The sequence below is a fragment of the Glandiceps talaboti genome, chromosome 15, assembly GCF_964340395.1.
Source record: "Glandiceps talaboti chromosome 15, keGlaTala1.1, whole genome shotgun sequence".
Taxonomy (NCBI): Eukaryota; Metazoa; Hemichordata; class Enteropneusta; family Spengelidae; genus Glandiceps; species Glandiceps talaboti.
In genome coordinates this window covers 4,117,526-4,135,172 of record NC_135563.1, presented here as the reverse complement: position 1 = coordinate 4,135,172, position 17,647 = coordinate 4,117,526, and the positions used below count along the sequence as shown (strand labels likewise).

The window sequence follows — 17,647 nt, the reverse complement described above, 5'->3', positions numbered from 1 at the left end:
ATATACCTATCAAAACAGTTTTTAAAAATGGTCCAGTTACGGCTAGTGCACTTTTAACAATTATCCAGGTATGATAGTGGCAAATGTTACAACAATTTGGAATAAAAAGATTCATTTTTATAACTTTTAAAATGTAATTATGTTTTATCTCTCTTCTGGCTTATTTCTTCAGGATAGTAACATGCTGCTGAGAGGAAATCAAAAGCTATCATCCCTGTGAAGTAAAGGTTGGTCCATCTTGGTGCTCATATAGATTAGTCCATATGCTACATCTTAAGGTGCTTACAGGAAATCAAAAGTTTGGTCCTCGTGTAATATAGATTGGTCCATATGCTACATCTTGGTCAAGGCCAACTACTTTGACGGCTGCAAAGTCTGGAAAGAAAGAGTGAGAGTTGATGGTTCAACATGACTGCCAAAATGCATAACAATCATTGTATTATTAAAAGCAATTCACATCAATGCAGTTCATTATTTTTTTTAGACAATTGGACATTGATTAAATTATAGGCTATTAGTTTTTTTAACGCTGTAATTTGATATGATTATGATTATACTCATAATACTTAAAGGGAATTCCACTGCAGGAAATAAAGGAATTTTCATAAACTTTCACTCCTGGAGGGGGTGTCATTTCAACACTTTACATAACTGATATTCAGAGCAACTGCTGAGGAAATCTGAGTTGAAACTTCCTGCAATGGACACAATGTTAAATGGAAGCAAACAGACAAACATATGCAATAGCAGAATATATTTATAATCATAATTATTAAGTGCTTCAGCTAAATAAAAAAATTGGGGGTTTTTTCTGGTAACCTGACCAACTCTAGTTTAAACCACCTGATCTGAAGCATTTCTTGTTTAATACATACTTTCATCACGAGTACAACTGTGTTCTTTCTCAAATGATGCCTGGACATGGTTGTATAGACACAATGTCAGTATATGCGTTTTTAATTTCTCACCAAACATTTCTATATTTCTTCAATTTACACCTTAATCATCAAAGTGTACAGCACAGAAGTACTATGATCAAAATTGGTCAGGAGATACTTGTCTAAAAACAACCCCAAAATACCTACACCATTTTCTGAAGGCAAGTTATTGGAAACAAAGAATGTTAATGTTTTGGCCTTATTACCTTAGGAAATACAATCATATAAACAAAGTACTTCACCTAGACAAACCGAGAATATTTTAGCAGCGATATTTCGTGGAGTTGTCTTGGGTACCAGGCCTTCAAAGGTGATTATTGCTTCTACCGTTGTTAATTCTCCAATTTTTCTGAAAGTAGAAATAATTCAATTCGCCAGCTGAGACTTCATCTTTAATTTTAGAAACATTCGAACTATATGAGTATAGTAAAGTTACAGATGTAGAACCAAATTTTAACAATTTATCACTTTTCTACATGAAAGTAACAGATGACAGGTGCATATGAAGACTTTAGGCAGGCATTGAAAAATAACATGACAAAACCCATTCCATTGACGTATTTTGTATTTGCACAAATTTACTTGACTGCATCATACTTTCACAAACATAGTGTGTGTGGATCAAACCACAACCAAGGGTGTAAACACCCCGAGTACCAACACTGGCACTTTCACTTTATTGGGTTCCGTTATTATTACATAATTCTGTTTATTAAAAACCAAAATTTTGATAATACGTAAACTGTGAATTCACATGATTTCATATACTTGGAATGATCATGCATACATGTATGCAATATAAGATTTTCAACATTGCACTACAGTGCACATATCCCCTTAATGTGCATACATTGATGCAAGCAACAAGCACTAGCTGGTATTATGTAATAATGGAAATACTGTTAGATAATATATTTCAAGATCATTCAAGATTGTGGAGTCATGATATGGTCAGATGGAATCTTGGAATCTCAGCCTTGCTGTGACCATTTGTTTCTCAATTAATGGCTATATAGAATGTCCTTGGGCAACATTTGAACCACTATTTGTACCCCAGTCAATCCAGCTGAGAAGCCAATATGCTGGTATGTTATTATAATTTGCAGTCTACCACCGAGTTGTTTTAATGATGAGAATGTGTTTATATGTAGAGAAAGAACGGTTTTCAAAAGGAGTTTAAATTTCCACAATTTACTCAAAGACATATCAAGAAGAAATCTGATGTAGATCTATGCAAAGGTTTACAGAATGATAGTATAAATTGTGAGAGAACATGTATACGTTATTAAATACTTACTACCTCAATGTATTCTGACACTTACTACCTGCCTATATTCTGACACAAATGTATGTCATACATGTATTAGATCTCACACTGTTATCAACTATCCAGCTTTCTGCCTTGGGAAATAGTTGCAACATAACAGTCCTCAGGGTAATAGAAGTTGTCTGGTGCCCTCATTGCCAAACAATAAGTGTTAACCAGACAGATGGTCACACAGACAGACAGATGGACAGAGCCCATTGTAATAAATAGATAAATAGATATAGACAGAATACATGTTTCCAAGAAAGCTAACATTATAGGTTGATATTATGTCTCACCTGACAAGGTCTGTATGTAACAAAGTTGGTGTGTGTCTAGTGTGAGATTCTTCTTCACTTTCAGTAGATTCACTAACTTGTCCTCCTACCGACATAGCCAAATCAGGCAGTTCTACATCCCCAGCTCCTGTAGAGATGGCTAATTCAGGCAACTCTGCTTCCCCATTTCCAGTCAAATCAGGTTGTTCTATCTCCTGGCCACCAACTCCAGTCGATAACTCAAAGTCAATCTCCTCTATTTTTGGCAGTGCAGTACCAGGTCTATAAACATACATATACAACACTTACAATACAGTCTTCTTACAGTAATACCATGGAATGTATACCGTACAAAAGTGTAAGTTTGCTACAAGCTTGCAGACAGCTTACAGGGTGTGTTTGAAGATTACAACAAGCTTGCTCATGCTTGTATGCCAGCTAGGTTGTGAAGTTTCAATCTCTACCCTGCAAGCTTGTCACACAGTTGTGATACCCTGCAAGTTTGTAAGAATCTAAGAATCTGAGGCAAACTTGTGACAAGTATTTGAGTCATTTAAACTATACAAGCCTGGTGGTAATAAAATGTATTGCAGACAGATACACCATTGATTATCATAGTTAATCAATGAGGCAGTGTACAAAATTTTACCCACAACTCTCATTGATTTGTATCCTTGGATTACTACCTTCCTCTATAAAACATATTTCTTAACATTTTAATGTGATAACAATTATATTTTACTAAAATGTAATAAAACTTATGATTAAGAATCGAAAAGAAGTAGCAAAGTTGGCATAAAAGTGTACAGCATACTAAATGAAATATTGTGCTTTGAATCAAACACTTTTCAAAGTCAAGTAATCACCAACTTGGCAGTCAGTCAGCATCCCTTCAATTGTATTATTTTATTCTAGACATTTGAATGAGAAATATAATGAAACACTTTATTCAAACAAACGTGATGTCAGAAAAAAACCAACTTGTAGGGGTATTATCAGTTAATAAGTTTGATATGAGTATACCCAAGTATACCTGATAGAGCTTCTGGAGTGTAGATGGGCAGCACTAGTTATTGACAGGTCCTTGGAGCTGTCCAGAGAATGGCTTGTATCTTTAGGATGAAAAGAAGATGAAAAGGGAATTGAAGAATGTAAGTATGAATGAATGGGAATTAGTGTTTTAGTTTAGAAGTGTTTTTTACTAAGGTTTGAGAACTCTGCAGTAGCAGAGATGATAAATACCTACATTTCCATACTAATTATCACAACTTCAGTGGGAAAACCTGGTGAAATACATGGAGAACTCTGGTAAATGTGGGAAAACCTGGTGAAATACCTGGAAAACTCAAGTAAATATGGGAAAACCTGGTGAAATACCTGGAGAACTCTGATAAATGTGGGAAAACCTGGTGAAATACCTGGAGAACTCAAGTAAATATGGGAAAACCTGGTGAAATACCTGGAGAACTCTGATAAATGTGGGAAAACCTGGTGAAATACCTGGAGAACTCTGATAAATGTGGGAAAACCTGGTGAAATATCTGGAGAACTCAGGTAAATATGGGGAAACTTGGTGAAATACCTGGAGAACTCTGATAAATATGGGAAAACCTGGTGAAATATCTGGAGAACTCAGGTAAATATGGGAAAACTTGGTGAAATACCCGAAGAACTCAGGTAAATATGGGGAAACTTGGTGAAATACCTGGAGAACTCTGATAAATATGGGAAAACCTGGTGAAATATCTGGAGAACTCAGGTAAATATGGGAAAACTTGGTGAAATACCCGAAGAACTCAAGTAAGTGTTTCCTTATATTGCTTTAACAAAGATACCCATACCTTTGAAAGAGAATTATATAGTGTAGTATATAAAAGTGAAAATCTACAAATCCACATGAAACTTGCCATTCCAACTATTCACCGTACAGAAATGGACAACCAAACTTATAATTCAGCGGAGTTGGATAACCCCCACACCCTTCTCCCCTCCTCCAACCCCATCCCCAACAAATATGATTTTGTTATTTGCTGATCCATCTTTTCAAAGCTAGCCAGCTAGTCAACTTTTACAGGGATTGCCTATGTTTGCAAAAGTTGAATTCATTTTGTTAATGTTATCTCACTATTATACATTATGAATATCTCTAGACAGGGCCGGATAGGTCAAAACCAGGTTAGTGGCTATCAACATCTGAATGGAAAAAAGTTTGCCATGACTTCTGATCTGTACTTTTTGGAGTTTTCTTACCTGGAGTTGGCAATAATGATGGACCTGTCATGTCATATGCACTTCTATCTCCAGATATAATAGATTCCTCTCTTGGTCTCTCAATAGAACTTACAGAAGAATCATCATGGCCTCTCCTAGTTCTCTGCAACAGAAAGATAGCCAATAAATTTTCATTTGATTCATATAAATTTATAAAACATACAGCCATTAAAAGAGGTCTGTAACTGAATTCCTGAATTATTTGTCAAAATAAAACAAATCATTAAATTTCCAATCTTGAGAGCTTTTAGGAGATTTTCTGCAATTTTGGGAAGGTTTGAGAAATTAATTAAGCACTGTTTTGTGGCAGCAAGAAGTCTTACATTGCCCCAAAAGCTAGACTATAAATTAATATTATAGATATGTGCCAAAAGTTTATGATAACAGCTATAAACTTACTCTGAGGTTCTCCTCTAAATCACTCTCAGTTGTGGTCTCTTCTGATGGTGATGGTCTCCTGCCATGTAGATGAGCTACAGACCATATAGCTCTTTCTTCATCTGTTGAATACTCTGCTTCCAATGTTTGGCTGTTTCTTTGCCAAACTCCTACCAAGGGCATATGAAGTCCTAAACAAACCAATTCAAAAAATCATTAATTTATGTATACATACATGAGATGATTGACATATTAACATTACACTGAAAAAATTACTATTTGTCACACACATGATAGTAAGTTTCTTTTTATGGTTAAACTGTATATCGCACAGATAACAATATAGATTCTTAGACAACTGAACAAACATTCAAAAAGTGTATGCAAAAGATACCTAGCAACAAGACCACACCCTTAGCAAACAACCAAATAATAATGTATATTGCAAAGATAACAGGGATTCATAGACATGTGATCAAACATTCAAAAAGTGTATACAAATATACCTAGCAACAAGACCACACCCTTAGCAAACAACCAAATAATAGTGTATATTGCAAAGATAACAGGGATTCATAGACAAATGAACAAACATTCAAAAACCCTTTGTAAATGTGCCTGGCAACAAGATCATGCCCATAGCAACAGCCAAATGATCATGTATATTGCAAAGATAACAGGGATTAATAGATAAATGAACAAACATTCAAAAATGTATGCAGATATGTCCCGTAACAAGACCATGGCCATAGCAACAGCCAAATCATAGTGTATATCACAAAGATAACATCAGGGATTCATAGACAAGTGAATGCACATTCAAAAAATGTATGCAGATATGTCTAGCAACAAGACCACACACATAGCAACAGCCAAATGATTGCAAAGATAACAACAGGACTGGATAGGTATTTGTATAAACATTCAGCAAATGAACACTTATAGCAAGCATGGATCTGTATGTGGAAAACTATACAGTTGTGCTACAACACCATTGTGCTATTTTTTTTATCTTTAGCCAACTGACCGACCTATCAATCTTAAGGTGTTTATGATAAGAAACATTGGGCTGACCTATTAAATAGTTATACTGAATACCTACCATGTCTACTTGGTCCTTCAAATAATGACTTGGCAGTTGGATATTTCCTGACTTGGGGCACAGACTGCAAAGTTAGATGTACCAAAAACAAAAATGTGTGACTCTAGTATTGAGTTCTAGCAAAAACACAAATGTGACTTGAAAGGTAACTTCTGTTTCATTAAGTGTATTGTTACTGTATAATATGGAAACTTCCCTCACAAGTCCCAGAACAAAAGTGAATGAAACCAAGGCATTTTATCTCGTTTAGCTTACAAGTGTAAATTATCAAACAATGTGAATTCACTGAGGTATCCTTCAGTGGTAGAAACATTCTAGAAGTATACTTTTGTTCAGGAACAAATTTTCTCTGTCTCTGCCAGACAATTTTTTTTTGCATCAAGATTTTCAAGAAGACAAATTCTACCAGAAATCTAGCTAAACCTCCAGCTGGGGAAATTGTGAACAGTGTATTTCAGTAGTAATCCATCACACACTGACAGGTGGTTGTAATCAGTTACTTCATTCAGTTTATAAACTCTGATCTCAAGTTTGGAAGTATTAATATTAATTAAGTGACTCAAGGATGCGATAACTACATCACATTTATATCAATACTCCAATAGCATAAATGAACACTGTTGGTAGTATTAAAACGGAACTCATAATCAGTGCTATAGCTACATAAACATTTATTTAAAACTGTACTGTTTTACTATACACTGTTACACCATGTATAGAACTAGACTAAACTGTGATAAATTCACCTACCAGCTCTGAACAGAGTTCATTAGATGTTGTAAAGTTTCTCCTCAGTTCATCTTTTGTTATCTGGATAGTTGCATCTGCAAAGACAAGTCTGCGTCTTTTTTTTGATCTCTTGGGAGTGACAACCTTTGGTGGTTCTTCCAATGGTGACAATTCCAATAAAAAAAGTTTCCTCTGTGAAAGAAAAGAAAAGTTTTTCAGTACTGACTCAATGTTCATGTAATTGTAATTGGCCAAAAACTTTTTAAATAAATGTAACAGAAAATTTGAGGAAGTGGAATTTTTTAGATAACAAAATTGATGCATAGTACTTTACTTCTCAAATATTATCATTTTAGTTAAATGTAGGTAAAAGCAATGAGTATTTACAGTCTTTTCATCAAGTTAAAAAAACAAACATTCACTTTGGTACTTGATGAAGTATCGGTAAAAATAAGATACATCCAACAGTGAACATGTACATGACTTTACCACTATCTAAGTTACTGTGGTTATATAAATTACCACTCTTAACACCCACTAAAGCAGTTTCCCTTTTTGCCATAGTGTCCATATCAAGTGTAAAATAAGACTCACCAGGTTTAATTATAAAACTAGCATGTGGCCTTTCCAACTGTAGTCAATTTGTAAACAATGCAAACAGCAAACTAATAGTCCCACAACTCTGATTTATAGCTTGTAAGTGAGACTTAGACATCTTCTGACATTTATGTTTACTCTCTAGTCCCTTTATGATGTTAAAGTTGTGCTTTATACTGATAACATACATAGGGAGATATGCCACATACTGGGCTGGTAATTAAAAGTATGTGGTATATTTTTACACTTGATATAGATGTTATACATGTATATTACTAATTATTCATTTACAATTATAGTCCCATGTTTACCTTTAGACCAGCTGATGGTGTTGCTAAGTCCATCTCACTTGGTATTGCATGTTCCGGTGATGAGATCCCTTGGACTTCTGAGACTGAATCCATTTTTGGGGCACCTGCTGGTGGTTCTTGTAAGAGAGCTTCATCTGGTCTCACTCTGTCATCTAAACCTTCACCTTGTCTCAAGTTAGAAGAAGTGACATCACCTGTGCCATTCTCTGCTGGCTGTGGTGCCCCTCTTGTTTTTTTCTTTTGCTTTTCTTTTCCTGTGTCCACTTCCCTTTCTCTACGTTTTTTCTTCTTGGTTGGGATTTCATTGAAAGTGACGTGAATTGGAGAGAGTGTCAAAGCACCGGTCTCTGGGTCTATTATCCATACATCATCTGCGGCTGCAGGAGTGCTGAGAATTGAAAATATGTACAAAGTCTAAATGGAGTCATGAATGCAGTCAAATAGTTAAAAGTAGATAGCTAGCACTTACTGCCATTTGTTTCTGAATGGTTAAAGTACTTGGTCAAGATTTGAACCATACTGTGTACCAGTCAACCCAGCTGTACAAATGGGCACCTGGTAGGATAGAGGGTGAGTATCCAGGGAGTTCAGGAAGTTGTATATGGGCTATCCTGTTGCATTGATATAGGACAGTACCAGAGTAATTATAATTACACAGTGTTATGATCACAAATCAAAACCTGTCAAGTTAAAAGTTTGTCAACCTACTAAAAGTCAAGTCTATTGATTACCTTTCTACAGGTGCTTTGAACTCCCGTTCCTCTCTATCACCTGGGGGGATGTCATGCAATGGTGATAACAAAGCATCAAGGCCTATAGCTCCTTCTGCTGTCAAATCTTCAAGATCAGTACCCAGTGGCGGTAGATCCAATTCACCTGGTACCTGTTGATGTTATTGTATCCTTTCTATCAGTTTGATAATTTTGATAGATTCTAATTTTTATAACATTAAAATTACTTTAATAAATATACATCTCTTGCATAAATTCAACCCTACTGTACATAATTTTCATATGTTTGTTTTAACTATGTTAGATAATCCAACAAAATATCGTTACTCTGTGGTTAAAAACAATCACCCCATTTTTATTATCATCTAAACTTGTTTGCAGGAATACTATCTCTCACCCACAGACCATATTTCACTTATTATTAAATTATTACAACTTTATTACGAACACACAGTCCAGAGAAGAACAAAAACAGACCACAAGACAGATCCAATATTACAGAACATCAAAATACAAACAGCAAAATATTACAAAAGGTATTTTAAAAGAAAAAAAAATTGATGTAAAATCTTCAGCCAGTGGGCCTAAAGCCCACCAAACTGTACATCACATGTAACAACACGATTAATCAGAGCATTTTGACTGTCGAAACAGATGTAATATAAAACCTAAATATCACCTTTCTTCTCAAGATTTGTTGTATTTTTAAATGCTTTTATTTGTTCATGTGTGTATTTGTCAGATTGTCTTTTTAAAGTCTTACTTGTTTTAAAATGCTGTTTTTTATGTATTTTTTTTATCTATGGGATGTTTATGAGCATGTTTGCATTCTTTTCTTTCTCGAAATAAAGTTTGATAATAATAAAAAAACTTAAATAAAAGTAACAGAAAATAATTCTTAGATTTCATTTTCTTGAAGATTCAGGGAATGAATGGAATTTCTCAGGATTTCCAAGATGTATGTGAACCCCAAATCAAAACTGAAAAGTTTTCCTGTATTATTGATTTATTTGCAAAAACCACTTACCAATACATCTGGGACTGAAATCTGTGGTATCTCCTTGAGGCTTATATCAGACTGACTAGACACAGTGTGAGGACTACCTATTGCTGTTTATAAAGAACAAAGATGCATCACATAATTTGTAGTATGTGTTATTAGGCCAGTCATATTTAATTCTATGTTTCTCATCACCTGACTGACATGTATTTTGTCATTCTGGCAAAATAAAAAAAAATTCACACCCTCTATTGCATGATTAGAAAAAAATTGCAACATCACAGATTGTATGATGGCAACTCTATAATCGTGTATCTGAGTGAAAATGATGTTTATTGGTGAAAATTTGGAACTTTAATGAAAAAAATTGTTCAAATTTTCTTTCTCACTTTAATTGGTATTTTTAAAGTAGCCATATGGATTAGAATTGGGGTATTTATTTTGGAATTTTAATTTGTAAAACAACTTTGCTGTATTTTTCTACTCGAAAAAACAATGTGAAATAACATCTACCAAGTCCTTGTTTGTAACTCAATGAATTGCAAAAAGCTATTTAAAAAAATGTCTAAAAAGTTTCTTACTGTACGTACAATAACAAACATTTTACATATTTATTAACCTTCTGCAATTTTTTTTTTAAAATTGTTTTTATCCAACCATCTGACCCATCACTTTTAAGGTGTTCATGATGAGAAACAGAATTAAGCAGCAGGGGTGTCTTATCAGTATTTACTAAGGTTTGGGAATTAATTTGGCATGAGGAGTATAATCAACCATACATAGTTTTTCCATACTTTTGACCATAATTTTGGTCAGGAATATACATGAAGAATTCAGAAATATTTCATTTTAATTTCTAATGTATACAGTGCTATAGAACATATCAAAGAAAGTGAGAAAGTGAACAGTAACTGGTCTTGATATCATTCAAGATAGAATTACAAATCATTGGTTTAATACTGTATTATTTTTAGATTGAGAGCACTTAAAGGTCCAGTTAAAAGTTGGATTAACATTTAGGTGTGAAAAACAGTTGTCTGAGAAAGCTGTAGAAAAAGTTGGTCTTGAACATAAGAATAATCCTATGTAATTCACATGGTGCTGCTGAAAAGATAGTAATCCAGACTTTTAAGAGAAATATAATTACCTTGTAACATCTGTTGTTTTGGGGATCGTCGCTCTGAGGAATACTCACTATGTGTTGGACTTGTCAACAGTGGTTCCTTTAAAAGATGGATAAAAATACATCAAAATATTTCACATGTATATGATAAAGAGGCAAAGCTGGTAACTTTATGATTTTGTGGTTATTTCTTTTTTGGTAGAGATAATATTCAATTGTCCTTGTAGATGTCACATTGTCTAGTTTGACTTGAGTGTTGTGTATTAGCAGATTCAAGGTATATTAAACCGGTACCACAGAATCTTTAAAAAAAGAAAAAAGTGTTTAAACAAAAGCATTGGATCCTTGACTGACTGAGGGCGCTAATGTGGCTTGCTACAAGTTTCTTTAAAGTGATTTAGTATGTTGATCCTGAGGAGAACCATACTCAAGATTGTTCAGAATTTGATAATACTGTACTTGAATCCTTTTATAATACCCAGCAGGAAGCACAATGAACAACATGATATTTGATTCTCTAGAATTTAATATTGTCAATTTATGAATTTGAGAGTCCTAAATAACATAAATAATTTAGTCTATGTCCTATCATTATTTGTATGCTATGCAGTACGAATACAGCTGTATGATATGGCCATTATTGGTACTTTTTATATGCAGTGCAGCCCTGCCAGTATCCATGGTTACTAAAACCTGGAAGATGTACCACTGAGGAGAGTAACAGTAAAGTTACCCTGTACATGTACAGTTATGTTAGTGGGGAATATGTGTGCAATAAAAAAATTTGATGGCTTTGGTGTAGGTATCAAAATAATGACTTGTTCATCTTCTGAAAACCAAGCATTTTCTTGACTTTTACTTCTCTAATAATATTATCTATAATATTATTAACCATAATATTATCTATAGTATTAAAATATTAGTTCAAAAAAACTTGGCAAGCTGGTGAAGCCCGAACAAAACGCAGCTAACCTGTTGCTGGCCAGACCACCCCTCAAAGATTTAGAATAAACCCCACAAAAAAAAAAAAAAAATGTTTTTCCCAATACTGGCATGTAAAAATGAAGTTGTCCAGTATAAACCATCAGTTTTTGTACATAAAGTTTTTAACACTCAGTCTAGTTTCATTCAGCAAACATAGATCCAATATATATGTTCTTTTTCTTCTCTACTGTAATGTAAACATTTTTGTGCGATGGGCCAAGGCCTTAGAATTTTGAAATAAGGCATTATTATTAAATTCCATTTAATAATAATATATAAGAATAAAACTAGTATTAATATTTTAATTGACTTACAACTTGTGGCAGGGAGTAAGGATCCAATACAAATGATGTCATATCTTCTGATCGTAATATAGAACCAAATAATGGATCTAGTTCAAAAAATTCCTTCTCTGCTACAGGGTCAGGCAAAGTACAAAACTCAGCTGGTCTGTAACAACAAACAATATGCCACACACATAATGTAAAAATTAGGATAGAATAGACAAATGAATGACCTCTACTGAGGCTTATGAAATTATAAGCATTATACTATTAAAGTTTTGATGAATACAATCTATACAATTCACTGTTGAAAATATCAGACACCTTAAATCTATCTAGAAGGTGTTTGTGTTGCCATCCCAACAGACTGGGACTTACACCTTAAATCTATATCTAGAAGGTGTTTGTGTTGCCATCCCAACAGACTGGGACTTACACCTTAAATCTATATCTAGAAGGTGTTTGTGTTGCCATCCCAACAGACTGGGACTTACACCTTAAATCTATATCTAGAAGGTGTTTGTGTTGCCATCCCAACAGACTGGGACTTACACCTATTTGTTAGTTCTGTTTTTAATTTTGAATGTTTATATATATTTGAATAATCTGCCAATTGCATCTTTTTTTTGAACAATTAAATTATTAATGACAACCATCTAGTAGTTAAAACGTTGAAAAGTTAAAAATATCACACTAGTACTGCACATAAGAATTTTACAATTCATCTTGTAATGGCAGGTGTGGCAAATTAGCTGTTAGTGCTAAAAACTGCTTGTACATGATTTTTCAGTTGAAGGGGATTTTTAGGTATTGGTCAGTGGGGAGGGCAAAATAGTTAGTATTTGAGTGGGAAATACTAAGTGGGTATGAGGAAATATGGGAAAGGTATCGGCAATGTGGACACTCGAGTGTTGTTAAATTTAAGAGAGTAGAATTTAAGAAAAGTGTAATATCCAGAGGAATTTGTTCATGTATTTTATGGTGTTACACTAATCTAATGAGGAATGGAATAAATATCTCTTGGGAGTGAAGATGAACCATAATGAAGGATAGAGGGTAATGAGGAGTATGACAATATGTGGAAAAGGGGGAAGGAGAAATGTTTCTCAGTATTGGGCAGTGGACAAGTTGGATCCAGTGATTTGATCTGATTTGATTTGGCACAAAAATATTCAGAAAAACCACAAATTAAATGGATATACAACATGGCAGCTATCACATTCACATGAAAAACAAAACAGATACATCACTGAATACTTTTACCAAGGATGACAAGAACAATAAAATATAACACATAACAGACAAAATATACTAAAAAGACAAAATCTGACCCAACTACATATGGATGAAAATGAAAGTAGAATGAGGTCAGACTATCAGAAATAAACAAACTCACTTTCTTCTAATTCAGATAATTTCTCATATACAAAGGTAGGCTGTTACAAATTTTTGCGCCAGATAAACAGAATGAATGGTGACTCTGAGTATTGAAGGTTGGAAAATAGATGGAGAATGTGGGAGGGCATGCCATGATATGAAATGTTGCACTTGCAGTGTGAGGGAACATTGCAACAGCTTTCATTCCTTATTCATCCATAAGACTATAACTGTATGAATGTACTTCAACTTAACGTTAATTATTTTATCAATTTTTTTTTAATGCATTCAGAAAACTTGCTTGTTGGCTGCATTTGTAAAAGGTTACACAACAACATTGCATTTCCAGTCATTCATATTTTAAAATATTACTATTTGGCATATTTTGCAAACAAAATTTAAAAAATAAAATAGGGATGAATCTAGAGAAGGAAAATAAGTTTTAAAAACAAGTTTCCAATATCCATATCATCTCTTAGTAAGTCTTCTGATAAAATTCACAGACTGTCCAAGTGTTTCATCAAACAGTTGAGGTACAGGTTTGGCCTCGGTGGGCAATATTCTAAGTGAGTAGTTTTGTTTGATTTTTTTCTTTGTTTGGAACTAGCAAGTATTTGAATGCAATTACCATATTAGGTCAGATATACACCTACCTTCCTCTGGTTGGTGGTAGATCAATGTGTACTGTATCTGCTGGTAAAAATTTTCTGGTTTGGTGAAATCTTCCATAGAGTCTACTAACATCATCTGGAGAAGATGTAACAAAAGAATATTGGCTTTGAATGATGTATGCACAATGGATTGCCAAACAGTTTAAATGCTCTGCACATTTTTACTGAGGCAACTTTAGAAGTGATTGGATATGAGATCCCTAACAAGGCTGTGATTGGATATGGGATCCCTAACAAGGCTGTGATTGGATATGAGATCCCTAACAAGGCTGTGATTGGATATGAGATCCCTAACAAGGCTGTGATTGGATATGAGATCCCTAACAAGGCTGTGATTGGATATGAGATCCCTAACAAGGCTGTGATTGGATATGAGATCCCTAACAAGGCTGTGATTGGATATGAGATCCCTAACAAGGCTGTAATTGGATATGAGATCCCTAACAAGGCTGTGATTGGATATGAGATCCCTAACAAGGCTGTGACTGATAAGGGTCCAATATCCAATCACTGCTAATGTTGTCTCGCTGATAAATAAAAAAAGAGACTGCAGTAAAGTGTTCATGTTCTTTCAAATCAATATTTCAAAGTCTGACACTATCATTAATCACCAGATGTAAACTGAATGTCTTCCATAAGGACAAAGTTTTGAGATTGTCGTTCCTACAGACAATTGTTGGAATACAACAGAACATATGTAATAAGTTATTTTTTCTCATTGATTGCTATTTGCTCATTGCTGTAAAAAAAATAAATAAAATAAGCGCATTGTCGTACCACTATAGACAACATTTCCTGACGAGACAGACTTCTACCCATAAATATATCTCTTCCTTACGGAAGAAAAAATGATGGTCTCCATCTGATGTTTTCTCTAAATTATGGCTGTAGGAACTAACGAATTTCACCCTAAATAGTCAGTACTCTTGTTAAGGGGTGATCAAAAGGTCCCAAACTATTTTACTGAAGTTTCATTACCAAAATATGGTAGACTGTATCACCAGTCTTACCCTTTCTGTTACCAGGGTCTATGTTTTACCAGTCTTACCCTTTCTTTCTTTTATTTTCAACTTACCAACCTAAATATTGTTTTTAATGAGAAACATAGCATTAGGAACTGTGGACCTTCTCTGAAAACTAACTATAGCTAAAAAAATATCAATCCTTGATAGAGGTAGAATTTCAAGATTACACTTGGTCAGACTTACCATTCAGATAAAGACATTGTTTCTCAAAGACGCACACTACTCCATACATCAGCTGGGCAGATAGGTAGAGGGAGAATCTTGGTTTGTTTTTATGAGGTCTTGAAGACACGCCTTTCAATTTAATCACTTTAATGATATCATCACTGAAAATTATAAAATCAATCAATCAATCAATCAATCAATCAATCAATCAATCAATCAATCAATTGTGCAATGTCTGCATTTACAAGTAAACATTCAACACTAGATTATAACACAAGCAGTCAATGGAGTACTAATTTATCAATCAATCAAACAACCAACAATATGTTCATTGAAAATGGTTAAAATACCAATAATTAGACATTGTATATGTTACCTAGCAGTTGATTTTATCCATAAGTAGTACAGTAATGAGTTGAAATCATGATCACATTGAAGACAGTGATCTTAGGGTATGGACCCAAAAATCAATTTGATTGTATTTATTGCACTATAATATGTGTACTGCTACACAATATGTTTACCCACAGGTTATTTCATACTGGTCAGGGTGTACGATATTACAAGTAAGTTATTATACCTAAAACACAGGTTATTTCATACTGGTCAGGGTGTACGAAATAACAAGTAAGTTATTATACCTATTAAACACAGGTTATTTCATACTGGTCAGGGTGTACGATATTACAAGTAAGTTATTATATTCAACAAAAGTTTTAGAAATTGCAGCTAGTGCTGCTTTAAAAGCATCTCAAGGAATTAGTTATAGTGATCCCTCAGCCTTTCCATCAAATATTCACTAATTTCAATAATTAATTGTATGTCAGATTCCTTTCACTTGACCAAGCTACAATTGGAAATCAACACACAGATAATAAGCCTGTCCATACTACAAAATCTGACCAGATCCCATCCGATTTACCTGTCCATACTTGTGGTTAATTCGTATCTAATTTGAATGAACTGATCCAGATCAAAGCCTACTCTGGGTGGTTGTTTCGATCTAGATCAAAGTAATTCAAATCAGGTTGTGACCTGGTGTGGACAGGCATTTACTCGAGTGAATTAGTTTGACAATAAGTAATCCGAATCAAAGCTGGTACATGTGTGTGGACAGGTTACTGAGGTATACTAATGTAATTCAAATCAAATCTATTAGTGTGTAGATGGATGGAAAGTGAATTCAATGCGGATTAAAGTGATCTGGATCAGTTTAATTCAGATTGGATCTGGATCAGATATGGACAGGGCTAATATTGAATTCCTTTTTGGAGTTATTCACAAACTGTTTAAACTGACAAATTTTCTTGCTCACCATGTTCTGCGGACATTTACACGGCTATAGTCTTTCCTGGTAAGTTTGCCTGCTTTGGTTGCTGCCAGCCTACAAAGGAAAAGAGTACAAAAATAAAAATCATTATCACTAAGGCCTAATCAAAAAAAAAATGTGTGTGGTTCTGGTTAACTTAATTTTAGAATAGATGGGGTAGGTAGATTTTTTATTTCATTTTATTTTATTTTACTTTACTTTTTTATGTGTGAGTATCTAATTCAGGTTTTCCATTGTTTTCCAAATGGTCTCTGACTATGAGTTGTTTATTTCTTCCCATCAGATGTGCAGGCATTACAGATTGGAAGAACAATTTTAGAAATTAGAGTGTCTTTTTAAGTTGATAATGTCAGTTTCCACATCCACTATTTCTCGTGCGACTTCTCAATTTTGGCGATTTTATTATTTTTTTCTCGAATACGTAAAAAAAGTTTTTAGGGTGGCAGTGAAAAGCTAGGTGGGGGTCGGGTAACCGGAACCGAGCAATGATTTGTTTAAGCCTTAGTACTCGATCAGTACCAGTTGCATGTCAACCACATCGAAGGCACTCGTTCTGTATCACAATACTGCTATCTTATCTGGGACCAAGTGAACCATTACATGTAAAGAGCGACTTTCTCCGAGTCATGCGAGTTGCCTGGCATGCACGGCGAAATGGTTCTGAACTTCTGATTAAGTGCAAATGTGCGTATTCACTAGTACTACATGTACCATGGCTATGGAGACCCACACGTCGACTTTGTCTATGGTCTAGTATTATCACTCATAACATGAAAGTTACTCACCAGACAACCCCAAATCTTCCTCTCCTCTCCAGTATTTCGTACGAGTAAAACATCCTGGGGTTGATATTCTCTAGACTCTATATGAGTATAAACCTTTCTTGGGTTACACAACCGTTGGGTAGTTAACAGGGAGCTAGTTGGCCTAACGTTTAGATCTGTTCACAAAGGACAAGGTAAGGAAATTAGATGATTACCTAGTTTTGGTAGTAAAAACCTTCAGGATATTAGTGTCAGACGGTATCCACTGTTTTTGATGAGTGAG

The 17,647-nt window shown here is 34.4% G+C and overlaps 1 protein-coding gene across 1 annotated transcript; it reads right to left on the bottom strand.

Annotated features, from left to right (window-relative positions):
• Positions 1-292: 292 nt before the first annotated feature.
• Positions 293-17,438, bottom strand: LOC144446846 (meiotic recombination protein REC8 homolog). The gene is made up of 17 exons (XM_078136687.1): positions 17,386-17,438; positions 16,586-16,654; positions 15,289-15,431; positions 14,063-14,156; positions 12,063-12,198; positions 10,789-10,864; positions 9,669-9,751; positions 8,642-8,793; positions 7,911-8,298; positions 7,024-7,194; positions 6,274-6,337; positions 5,193-5,362; positions 4,773-4,896; positions 3,556-3,634; positions 2,544-2,804; positions 1,181-1,287; positions 293-375 (listed from the first exon to the last, which is right to left on the bottom strand). Exons 1-17 carry the CDS (start codon positions 17,436-17,438, stop codon positions 293-295), a joined length of 2,253 nt encoding a protein of 750 aa, XP_077992813.1.
• Positions 17,439-17,647: the final 209 nt, after the last annotated feature.

Bases quoted from the DNA above. Each gene is read 5' to 3' on its own strand.
- LOC144446846 (XM_078136687.1), bottom strand. From the start codon at position 17,438: ATGTTTTACTCGTACGAAATACTGGAGAGGAGAGGAAGATTTGGGGTT. The intron at 8,299-8,641 runs GTAATCAATAGA...TTCAATTCTCAG, and splicing joins TTCAAAGCACCTGTAGAAAG to CACTCCTGCAGCCGCAGATG. The intron at 2,805-3,555 runs GTATACTTGGGT...GTATGTTTATAG, and splicing joins CACTCCAGAAGCTCTATCAG to ACCTGGTACTGCACTGCCAA.